Source organism: Oncorhynchus keta, chromosome 18, assembly GCF_023373465.1.
Source record: "Oncorhynchus keta strain PuntledgeMale-10-30-2019 chromosome 18, Oket_V2, whole genome shotgun sequence".
Classification (NCBI taxonomy): domain Eukaryota; kingdom Metazoa; phylum Chordata; class Actinopteri; order Salmoniformes; family Salmonidae; genus Oncorhynchus; species Oncorhynchus keta.
This window is the reverse complement of record NC_068438.1, coordinates 16,032,463-16,044,534: the sequence shown is the minus strand read 5'-3', so window position 1 is coordinate 16,044,534 and position 12,072 is coordinate 16,032,463. Positions and strand designations below refer to the sequence as shown.

The following is a 12,072-nucleotide window of genomic DNA, read 5'->3' as shown; positions in this document are numbered from 1 at the left end:
CCTCCTGGCACTCTGACTCACACTGTGGTCTCTACTGAGGGAAATCACATGTCACACTGGAAGTCTGCGGTCTGTTTATTTGTGTGTATGTGTGTGTGGTGATCAAGATGAGTTCATTTGTCACTGTATCAGAGGGCATTGGTGCATATTAATTAACAAATGATTGTGTATTGATTTGTGTATCTGTATCTAGGAAAAATTCAGATGGAAACCCCAAACCTCATACATTAGAGCAGCTCAGTGGGCAACACTGGTTCAAATGACAATGTTTTTCCAACTGGTAGGTTTATATTGGGATAGTAACACCATGTGACATCAAATATAGACCACAGCCAATTTTTACTCTGATATTACACAGTCTCTTAGGTCACATGTCACCCAGTTCCTGAAATGTGGTTTGAGCGCTGGTAGTGTGTAGAATCAGTGATGTGTGTCTTAGTGTGATAGTAGTATCAGTGGTGAGGGGAATGGCTGAGTGACTGAATGCCTGAGCTGAGCAGAGACCCACATCAGAGAACTCAGTCCATTTAACCCTGCCCAACTGTCCAGGGAAAGGAGTTGTTGACTGTTAGGCAACAATAAGAAAGATTTTCCAGCACACACCAAAATGACCATGGAAAATCAAATCAAATGTATTTATATAGCCCTTCTTAGATCAGCTGATATCTCAAAGTGCTGTACAGAAACCCAGCCTAATACCCCAAACAGCAAGCAATGCAGGTGTTGAAGCACGGTGGCTAGGAAAAACTCCATAGCAAGGCCGAAACCTAGAGAGGAACCAGGCTATGATGGGTGGCCAGTCCTTTTCTGGCTGTGCCGGATGGAGATTATAACATAACATGGCCAAAATGTCAAATAATAATTATCACAGTAGTTGTCGAGGGTGCAACAGGTCAGCACCTCAGGAGTAAATGTCAGTTGGCTTTTCATAGCCGATCATTGAGAGTATCTCTACCACTCCTGCTGTCTCTAGAGAGTTCAAAGTAAGTAAGAAAGAGAGAATTGGAGAGGACATACTTAAATTCACACAGGACACCGGATATAACAGACTGACCCTAGCCCCCCAACACATAAACTACTGCAGCATAAATCCTGGAGGCTTAGACAGGAGGGGTCAGGAGACACTGTGGCCCCACCCGATAATTTCCCCGGACAGGGCCAAACAGGCAGGATATAACCCCACCCACTTTGCCAAAGCGCAGCCCCCACACCACTAGAGGGATATCTTCATCCACCAACTTACCATCCTGAGACAAGGCAGGGTAGCCTAGTGGTTCGAGCGTTGGACTAGTCGCCGAAAGGTTGCAAGTTCGAATCCCCGAGCTGACAAGGTACAAATCTGTCGTTCTGCCCCTGAACAGGTTAACCCACTGTTCTTAGGCCGTCATTGAAAATAATATTTTTTTCTTAACTGACTTGCCTAGTAAAATAAAGGTAAAATTTAAAAAAATTAAAAATGTAGCCCACAAAGATCTCCGCCACGGCACAACCCAAGGGGGGTGCCAACCCAGACAGGAAGACCACGTCAGTGACTCAACCAACTCAAGTGACGCACCCCTCCTAGGGACAGCATGGAAGAGCACCAGTACGCCAGTGACTCTGTAATAGGGTTAGAGGCAGAGAATCCCAGTGGAGAGCAGGGAACCGGCCAGGCAGAGACAGGAAGGGTAGTTTGTTGCTCCAGTGCCTTTCCGTTCACCTTCACACTCCTGGGCCAGAATACACTCAATCATATGACCTACTGAAGAGATGAGTCTTCAATAAAGACAAAGGTTGAGACCGAGTCTACGTCTCTCACATGGGGAGGCAGACCATTCCATAAAAATGGAGCTCTATAGGAGAAAGCCCTGCCTCCAGCTGTTTGCTTAGAAATTCTAGGGACAATTAGGAGGTCTCCGTCCACCAGCTCCCATGTTTCCTGAACAGGGAACAAGGTATCGAAAACGTACCACAGGGATGCTGGCCTATGTTAACTCCAGTACTTCCCACAGATGTGTCAAGTTGGCTGGATGTCATTTGGGTGGTTGACCATTCTTAATACACATGAGAAACTGTTAAGTGTGAAAAACCCGGCAGCGTTGCAGTTCTTGACCCAAACCGGTGCGCCTGGCAACTACTACCATACCCTGTTCAAAGGCACGTAAATATTTTGTCTTTCTCATTCACCCTCTGAATGGTACACATACACAATCCATGTCTCAATTGTCTCTTCGCTAGTGCGCGATGATATCCCTACCGGCCAACCCTCCCTAACCCGGACGACGCTATGCCAATTGTACGTCGTCCCACCGACCTCCCGGTCGCGGCCGGCTGCGACAGAGCCTGGGCTCGAATCCAGAGTCTCTGGTTTTATTCATAATTTCGTTCACGCTGGCCGTGACTAAATTGAAGGGATATTTTGAGGTGTTCTTTGATATTAATGTATCTTCCTCTCAGGTGACTGTGTGGACAATACAGTTGAAAAGCCAAGGAAACTGACAAATAGTAAGTTTGTCATTTTTGTTTTCCCCTTCTCAATATCAGCATCAAGAGTTCACTTCATTCCAGTGTATGTTCTAGATATCAAGTTCTCTGTACACAAGCACTTTTCATCCAATCATAACAAAGTAGCTTTTGATTGACAAAGTAGCTTTTTTTCTCCTCTTCTGTAGACAGGAAGAGAAGCACCAGCACATCAGAAGAAAGAGTTGCCCAAAAAGAGACGTCGATGCGCAGATGAGTCAGGTGATGGTTTGAACACATCCATTGTGGCATTTGCTGTTATTACTGTGGTATTATTCCTGTTGAGTTGCTGTTCAGTCGCCCTGAATAAAACCCTTAAGTCTGACGTTCCTCTGTTGTCCCCAGACAGAGTGCAGACAGTGCAGGTCCCAGACGTGTCGTCCAAGCAGCTGATGCAGGTGGCTAAGCGGCAGGGGAAGGAGTGGAAGAAGGTGGCTAAGCGGCAGGGGAAGGAGTGGAAGCAGGTGGCTAAGCGGCAGGGGAAGGAGTGGAAGCAGGTGGCTAAGCGGCAGGGGAAGGAGTGGAAGCAGGTGGCTAAGCGGCAGGGGAAGGAGTGGAAGCAGGTGGCTAAGCGGCAGGGGAAGGAGTGGAAGCAGGTGGCTAAGCGGCAGGGGAAGGAGTGGAAGCAGGTGGCTAAGCTGCAGGGGAAGGAGTGGAAGCAGGTGGCTAAGCGGCAGGGGAAGGAGTGGAAGCAGGTGGCTAAGCGGCAGGGGAAGGAGTGGAAGCAGGTGGCGAAACTGCAGGGGAAGGAGTGGAAGCAGGTGGCTAAGCTGCAGGGGAAGGAGTGGAAGCAGGTGGCTAAGCGGCAGGGGAAGGAGTGGAAGCAGGTGGCTAAGCGGCAGGGGAAGGAGTGGAAGCAGGTGGCTATCGGTTGCATGGACCTGTTATAAATAGCTAACCAATAGCTACCAGGAATATCTGCATTGAACCTTGTTGCACTAACTATTTTGACTCATCACATACATTACTTTTACTGTTCGTTATTTATCCCGTTGCCTAGTCACTTTATCCCTACCTACATATACATACTGTATCTACCTCAATTGCCATGTACCCCTTCACATCGACTCTCTACTGGTACCCCGTGTATATAGCTAAGTTATCATTACTCATTGTGTATTTATTCCTTGTGTTGTTATTTTTCTATGTATTCCTCTTTTTGCATTTTCAATTTTTCTACTATTTCAATGTTTTTCTCTGCATTGTTGGGAAGGGCCAGTAAGCATGTAACAAATAACATTTGCCAGTAGTGTAAAGTAACTAAGTAAAAAATACTTTGAAGTACTACTTAATTAGTTTTCTTGGGTATCTGTACTTTATTTACTATTTATATTTTTGACAACTTCTACTTTTACTCTACTACATTCCTAACGAAAATATGTACTTTTTACTCCCGTACATTTTCCCAAAAGTACTCGTTACGTTACATTTCAAATGCTCACGCAGGACAGCAATATAGTCCTATTCACGCACCTATAAATACACTGCTCAAAAAAAAGGGAACACTAAAATAACACATCCTAGATCTGAATGAATGAAATATTCTTATTAAATGCTTTACATAGTTGAATGTGCTGACAACAAAATCACACAAAAATTATCAATGGAAATCAAATGTATCAACCCATGGAGGTCTGGATTTGGAGTCACACTCAAAATTAAAGTGGAAAACCACACTACAGGCTGATCCAACTTTGATGTAATGTCCTAGAAGGGGCTTATTTAGACTGGTAAGCTCATGGGTACACTCTAGAAGGGGCTTATTTAGACTGGTAAGCTCATGGGTACACTCTAGAAGGGGCTTATTTAGACTGGTAAGCTCATGGGTACACTCTAGAAGGGGCTTATTTAGACTGGTAAGCTCATGGGTACACTCTAGAAGGGGCTTATTTAGACTGGTAAGCTCATGGGTACACTCTAGAAGGGGCTTATTTAGACTGGTAAGCTCATGGGTACACTCTAGAAGGGGCTTATTTAGACTGGTAAGCTCATGGGTACACTCTAGAAGGGGCTTATTTAGACTGGTAAGCTCATGGGTACACTCTAGAAGGGGCTTATTTAGACTGGTAAGCTCATGGGTACACTCTAGAAGGGGCTTATTTAGACTGGTAAGCTCATGGGTACACTCTAGAAGGGGCTTATTTAGACTGGTAAGCTCATGGGTACACTCTAGAAGGGGCTTATTTAGACTGGTAAGCTCATGGGTACACTCTAGAAGGGGCTTAAGAAGGGGCTGGCTCATGGGTACACTCTAGAAGGGGCTTATTTAGACTGGTAAGCTCATGGGTACACTCTAGAAGGGGCTTATTTAGACTGGTAAGCTCATGGGTACACTCTAGAAGGGGCTTATTTAGACTGGTAAGCTCATGGGTACACTCTAGAAGGGGCTTATTTAGACTGGGTAAGCTCATGGGTACACTCTAGAAGGGGCTTATTTAGACTGGTAAGCTCATGGGTACACTCTAGAAGGGGCTTATTTAGACTGGTAAGCTCATGGGTACACTCTAGAAGGGGCTTATTTAGACTGGTAAGCTCATGGGTACACTCTTAGAAGGGGGTACTTATTTTTAGACTGGTAAGCTCATGGGTACACTCTAGAAGGGGCTTATTTTTAGACTGGTAAGCTCATGGGTACACTCTAGAAGGGGCTTATTTAGACTGGTAAGCTCATGGGTACACTCTAGAAGGGGCTTATTTAGACTGGTAAGCTCATGGGTACACTCTAGAAGGGGCTTATTTAGACTGGTAAGCTCATGGGTACACTCTAGAAGGGGCTTATTTAGACTGGTAAGCTCATGGGTACACTCTAGAAGGGGCTTATTTAGACTGGTAAGCTCATGGGTACACTCTAGAAGGGGCTTATTTAGACTGGTAAGCTCATGGGTACACTCTAGAAGGGGCTTATTTAGACTGGTAAGCTCATGGGTACACTCTAGAAGGGGCTTATTTAGACTGGTAAGCTCATGGGTACACTCTAGAAGGGGCTTATTTAGACTGGTAAGCTCATGGGTACACTCTAGAAGGGGCTTATTTAGACTGGTAAGCTCATGGGTACACTCTAGAAGGGGCTTATTTAGACTGGTAAGCTCATGGGTACACTCTAGAAGGGGCTTATTTAGACTGGTAAGCTCATGGGTACACTCTAGAAGGGGCTTATTTAGACTGGTAAGCTCATGGGTACACTCTAGAAGGGGCTTATTTAGACTGGTAAGCTCATGGGTACACTCTAGAAGGGGCTTATTTAGACTGGTAAGCTCATGGGTACACTCTAGAAGGGGCTTATTTAGACTGGTAAGCTAGAAGGGGCTTATTTAGGGTACTCACACTCTAGAAGGGGCTTATTTAGACTGGTAAGCTCATGGGTACACTCTAGAAGGGGCTTATTTAGACTGGTAAGCTCATGGGTACACTCTAGAAGGGGCTTATTTAGACTGGTAAGCTCATGGGTACACTCTAGAAGGGGCTTATTTAGACTGGTAAGCTCATGGGTACACTCTAGAAGGGGCTTATTTAGACTGGTAAGCTCATGGGTACACTCTACACTCTAGAACTCTAGAAGGGCTTATTTAGACTGGTAAGCTCATGGGTACACTCTAGAAGGGGCTTATTTAGACTGGTATGGGTACACTCTAGAAGGGGCTTATTTAGACAAGCTCATGGGTACACTCTAGAAGGGGCTTATTTAGACTGGTAAGCTCATGGGTACACTCTAGAAGGGGCTTATTTAGACTGGTAAGCTCATGGGTACACTCTAGAAGGGGCTTATTTAGACTGGTAAGCTCATGGGTACACTCTAGAAGGGGCTTATTTAGACTGGTAAGCTCATGGGTACACTCTAGAAGGGGCTTATTTAGACTGGTAAGCTCATGGGTACACTCTAGAAGGGGCTTATTTAGACTGGTAAGCTCATGGGTACACTCTAGAAGGGGCTTATTTAGACTGGTAAGCTCATGGGTACACTCTAGAAGGGGCTTATTTAGACTGGTAAGCTCATGGGTACACTCTAGAAGGGGCTTATTTAGACTGGTAAGCTCATGGGTACACTCTAGAAGGGGCTTATTTAGACTGGTAAGCTCATGGGTACACTCTAGAAGGGGCTTATTTAGACTGGTAAGCTCATGGGTACACTCTAGAAGGGGCTTATTTAGACTGGTAAGCTCATGGGTACACTCTAGAAGGGGCTTATTTAGACTGGTAAGCTCATGGGGCTACACTCTAGGGTACACTCTAGAAGGGGCTTATTTAGACTGGTAAGCTAAGCTCTAGAAGGGGCTTATTTAGGGGTACACTCTAGAAGGGGCTTATTTAGACTGGTAAGCTCATGGGTACACTCTAGAAGGGGCTTATTTAGACTGGTAAGCTCATGGGTACACTCTAGAAGGGGCTTATTTAGACTGGTAAGCTCATGGGTACACTCTAGAAGGGGCTTATTTAGACTGGTAAGCTCATGGACTGTACACTCTAGAAGGGGCTTATTTAGACTGGTAAGCTCATGGGTACACTCTAGAAGGGGCTTATTTAGACTGGTAAGCTCATGGGTACACTCTAGAAGGGGCTTATTTAGACTGGTAAGCTCATGGGTACACTCTAGAAGGGGCTTATTTAGACTGGTAAGCTCATGGGTACACTCTAGAAGGGGCTTATTTAGACTGGTAAGCTCATGGGTACACTCTAGAAGGGGCTTATTTAGACTGGTAAGCTCATGGGTACACTCTAGAAGGGGCTTATTTAGACTGGTAAGCTCATGGGTACACTCTAGAAGGGGCTTATTTAGACTGGTAAGCTCATGGGTACACTCTAGAAGGGGCTTATTTAGACTGGTACTCATGGGTACACTCTAGAAGGGGCTTATTTAGACTGGTAAGCTCATGGGTACACTCTAGAAGGGGCTTATTTAGACTGGTAAGCTCATGGGTACACTCTAGAAGGGGCTTATTTAGACTGGGCTTACACTTTAGACTGGTAAGCTCATGGGTACACTCTAGAAGGGGCTTATTTAGACTGGTAAGCTCATGGGTACACTCTAGAAGGGAATTATTTAGACTGGTAAGCTCAAGGGTACACTCTAGAAGGCACTTATTTAGACTGGTAAGCTCATGGGTACACGCTAGAAGGGGTTTATTTATACTGGTAAGCTCATGGGTACACTCTAGAAGGGGCTTATTTAGACTGGTAAGCTCATGGGTACACTCTAGAAGGGGCTTTAGATTAGGGTAAGCTATTGGGTACACTCTAGAAGGGGCTTATTTAGACTGGTAAGCTCATGGGTACACTCTAGAAGGGGCTTATTTAGACTGGTAAGCTCATGGGTACACTCTAGAAGGGGCTTATTTAGACTGGTAAGCTCATGGGTACACTCTAGAAGGGGCTTATTTAGACTGGTAAGCTCATGGGTACACTCTAGAAGGGGCTTATTTAGACTGGTAAGCTCATGGGTACACTCTAGAAGGGGCTTATTTAGACTGGTAAGCTCATGGGTACACTCTAGAAGGGGCTTATTTAGGTACTCATGGGTACACTCTAGAAGGGGCTTATTTAGACTGTAAGCTCATGCTCATGGGTACACTCTAGAAGGGGCTTATTTAGACTGGTAAGCTCATGGGTACACTCTAGAAGGGGGTAAGCTTATTTAGAAGGGGCTTATTTAGACTGGTAAGCTCATGGGTACACTCTAGAAGGGGCTTATTTAGACTGGTAAGCTCATGGGTACACTCTAGAAGGGGCTTATTTAGACTGGTAAGCTCATGGGTACACTCTAGAAGGGGCTTATTTAGACTGGTAAGCTCATGGGTACACTCTAGAAGGGGCTTATTTAGACTGGTAAGCTCATGGGTACACTCTAGAAGGGGCTTATTTAGACTGGTAAGCTCATGGGTACACTCTAGAAGGGGCTGGTAAGCTCATTTAGAAGGGGCTTACTGGTAGACTGGTAAGCTCATGGGTACACTCTAGAAGGGGCTTATTTAGACTGGTAAGCTCATGGGTACACTCTAGAAGGGGCTTATTTAGACTGGTAAGCTCATGGGTACACTCTAGAAGGGGCTTATTTAGACTGGTAAGCTCATGGGTACACTCTAGAAGGGGCTTATTTAGACTGGTAAGCTCATGGGTACACTCTAGAAGGGGCTTATTTAGACTGGTAAGCTCATGGGTACACTCTAGAAGGGGCTTATTTAGACTGGTAAGCTCACTGAAGGGGCTTATTTACTGGTAAGCTCTACACTCTAGAAGGGGCTTATTTAGACTGGTAAGCTCATGGGTACACTCTAGAAGGGGCTTATTTAGACTGGTAAGCTCATGGGTACACTCTAGAAGGGGCTTATTTAGACTGGTAAGCTCATGGGTACACTCTAGAAGGGGCTTATTTAGACTGGTAAGCTCATGGGTACACTCTAGAAGGGGCTTATTTAGACTGGTAAGCTCATGGGTACACTCTAGAAGGGGCTTATTTAGACTGGTAAGCTCATGGGTACACTCTCTAGACTGGTAAGCTCAGGTAAGGGGCTTATTTAGACTGGTAAGCTCATGGGTACACTCTAGAAGGGGCTTATTTAGACTGGTAAGCTCATGGGTACACTCTAGAAGGGGCTTATTTAGACTGGTAAGCTCATGGGTACACTCTAGAAGGGGCTTATTTAGACTGGTAAGCTCATGGGTACACTGGTAAGCTCATGGGTACACTCTAGAAGGGCTTATTTAGACTGGTAAGCTCATGGGTACACTCTAGAAGGGGATTAATTAGACTGGTAAGCTCATGGGTACACTCTAGAAGGGGCTTATTTAGACTGGTAAGCTCATGGGTACACTCTAGAAGGGGCTTATTTAGACTGGTAAGCTCATGGGTACACTCTAGAAGGGGCTTATTTAGACTGGTAAGCTCATGGGTACACTCCATATGGCAATTTGACTGGTCATTTTTATTGATCCTTTTTTTAACTAGGCAAGTCAGTTAAGAACAAATTCTTATTTACACTGATGACCTACCAAAAGGAAAAAGGACTCCTGCGGGGACGGGGGCTGGGATTAAAAATAAATAAATATAAATACAGGACAAAACACATCACAACAAGAGAAACAACACACCACTACACAAAGAGAGACCTAAGACAACAACATAGCAAGCGAGCACACATGACAACACAGCATGGTAGAAACACAACATAACAACAACTTGGTAGCAACACACCATGGTAGTAGCACACAACATGGTACAAACATTATTGGGCACAGACAACAGCACAAAGGGCAAGAAGGGAGAGACAATAATACATCACTCAAAGCAGCCACAACTGTCAGTAAGAGAGTCCATGATTGAGTCTTTGAATGACGAGATTGAGATAAAACTGTCCAGTTTGAGTGTTTGTTGCAGTTCGTTCCAGTCGCTAGCTGCAGCGAACTGAAAAGACCTTTAACAGAATGTGACTGGCAGAACCGGTGTTGTATGTGGAGGATGAGGGCTGCAGTAGATATCTCAGATCGGGGGAGTGAGTCCTAAGAGGGTTTTATAAATAAGCATCAACCAGTGGGTCTTGCGACGGGTATACAGAGATGACCAGTTTACAGGAGTATAGAGCGCAGTGATGTGTCCTTTAAGGAACATTGGTGGCAAATCTGATGGTTTGGCACCAACGGTAAAGAACATTTAGCCACTCGAGAGCATCCTTACCTGCTGATCGATAAATTATGTCTCCGTAATCTAGCATGGGAAGGACGGTAATCTGAATCAGGGTTAGTTTGGCAGCTGGGGTGAAAGAAGAGCGATTACAATAGAGGAAACCAAGTCTAGATTTAACATTAGCCTGCAGCTTTGATATTTGCTGAGAGAAGGACAGTGTACCATCTAGCCATACTGCCAAGTACTTGTATGAGGTGACTATCTCAAGCTCTAAACCCTCAGAGGTAGTAATAACACCTGTGGGAAGAGGGACATTCTTCTTACCAAACCACATGACCTTTGTTTTGGAGGTGTTCAGAATAAGGTTACTGGTAAATAAAGCTTGTTGGACACTAAGAAAGCTTTTTTGTAGAACATTTAACACAAAATCCAGGAAGGGGCCAGCTGAGTATAAGACTTTATCATCTGCATATAAATGGATGAGAGAGCTTCCTACTGCTTGAGCTATGTTGTTGATGCAAATTGAGAAGAGCATGGGGCCTAGGATCGAGCCTTGGGACACTCCCTTGGTGACAGGCCATAGCTGAGACAGCAGATTTTCTGACTTTATACACTGCACTCTTTGAGAGAGGTAGTTAGCAAACCAGGCCAAAGACCCCTCAGAGACAGCAATACTCCTTAGCCGGCCAACAAGAATGGAATGGTCTACCGTATCAAAAACTTTGGCCAAGTCAATAACAATAGAAGCACAACATTGCTTAGAATCAAGAGCAATGGTAAACTCATGGGTACACTCCATATGGCTGGTATTGTCATGCAGTTATGTCCATGGCAATTTAGAATGTTCAATCAACTGCTGTTGGATTACCATGGTAATATAGAATGCTCATTCAAATGATGCATAGTGATGTGGCTTACAATCAAGTTGTCATCTGAACCTAGGTTTATAAAAGCACCCTGACCAGCATTACTGCAATATCCACAACTACAGATATCACAAATATCCGATACTGCATGGAATACTGAAAACTAAGGTATATGCTGAACAGGATGCAGTGCAAAAACAACAATCGAAGGACCTCTGGTCTTGAGCTATGGCCATTGGTGTTTTCTTCACAGGAGGAGTTAATCCAGATGAAAGCTTCCCTCATTGAGGAGATGCAGGTAGCTTAGTGGTTAGCGCGTTGGGTCTGTAACTGAAAGGTTGCTGGCAAGCTGACAAGGTAAAGATCTATCGTTCTGCCCCTGAACAAGGCAGTTAACCCACTGTTCCTGTCATTGTAAATAAGAATTTGTTCTGAACTGACTTGCCTAGTTAAATAAAGGTTCAAATAAAAAAATGCAAAGCGCTGTGGCTGAAAGCACATGCCACAACCTGGAGTTTCAGGTGAGGGTACAGGACTTGGAGGTGCAAATTACAGAAGCCAGGAACGTTGGTAAAGAACATGAGATGACAGCTCCATTGTGCGCAGGAAAAGGGCCCATTCCTTCACCGAGGAACTTGTCCAATGTGACATGAACTCTGTTGATGAAGAGATAAGTGGAGGTTTCAACCACTGCGACCCAGAGCTGCCTGGGGAGAAGTCTGCTCAGCAGGCTCCAGAAGGTGGTCTGCCAGGCAACGATGTTCGCCCAGGGTGGCATGGTTTCCTTGTGCTTAATGGCTGTAAGTGTGCCCACATGCCAAATTGGACAAGGGGTTCAATGTGGAGACCTGCTTGAAGACGCAGAAAAGGGCTTTTTCATATCTTATGCGACTATTAAACACACTGCCTTCCCTCCCGTCTGAATGATATTATATTTCAAGATGTTCCATAAAGATAAGGTATTTTTTACAACAAACAAAAGCGTATTTAGCCTATTCATGGATAGAATGTTTAAGCCCACGGAGCAACACAGACAACAAAGCTAACATTAACAGCCAGTCAATATAATAAATACATAATCCGTCTCAG

At 44.8% G+C, this 12,072-nt stretch overlaps 1 protein-coding gene across 1 annotated transcript; it reads left to right on the top strand.

The window, feature by feature from the left end:
* Positions 1 to 1,571: 1,571 nt before the first annotated feature.
* Positions 1,572 to 4,204, top strand: LOC127908950 (uncharacterized). Its single transcript, XM_052468756.1, has 3 exons — positions 1,572 to 1,601; positions 2,652 to 2,724; positions 2,848 to 4,204. Exons 1-3 carry the CDS (start codon positions 1,572 to 1,574, stop codon positions 3,390 to 3,392), a joined length of 648 nt encoding a protein of 215 aa, XP_052324716.1. The 3' UTR covers positions 3,393 to 4,204.
* The last annotated feature ends 7,868 nt before the right edge of the window (positions 4,205 to 12,072 follow it).

Coding starts and splice junctions, on each gene's coding strand:
- LOC127908950 (XM_052468756.1), top strand. CDS start 1,572: ATGGAAGAGCACCAGTACGCCAGTGACTCT. Junction 1,602..2,651: donor ACCAGTACGCCAGTGACTCT/GTAATAGGGTTA, acceptor CCTCTTCTGTAG/ACAGGAAGAGAAGCACCAGC. Junction 2,725..2,847: donor TCGATGCGCAGATGAGTCAG/GTGATGGTTTGA, acceptor TGTTGTCCCCAG/ACAGAGTGCAGACAGTGCAG.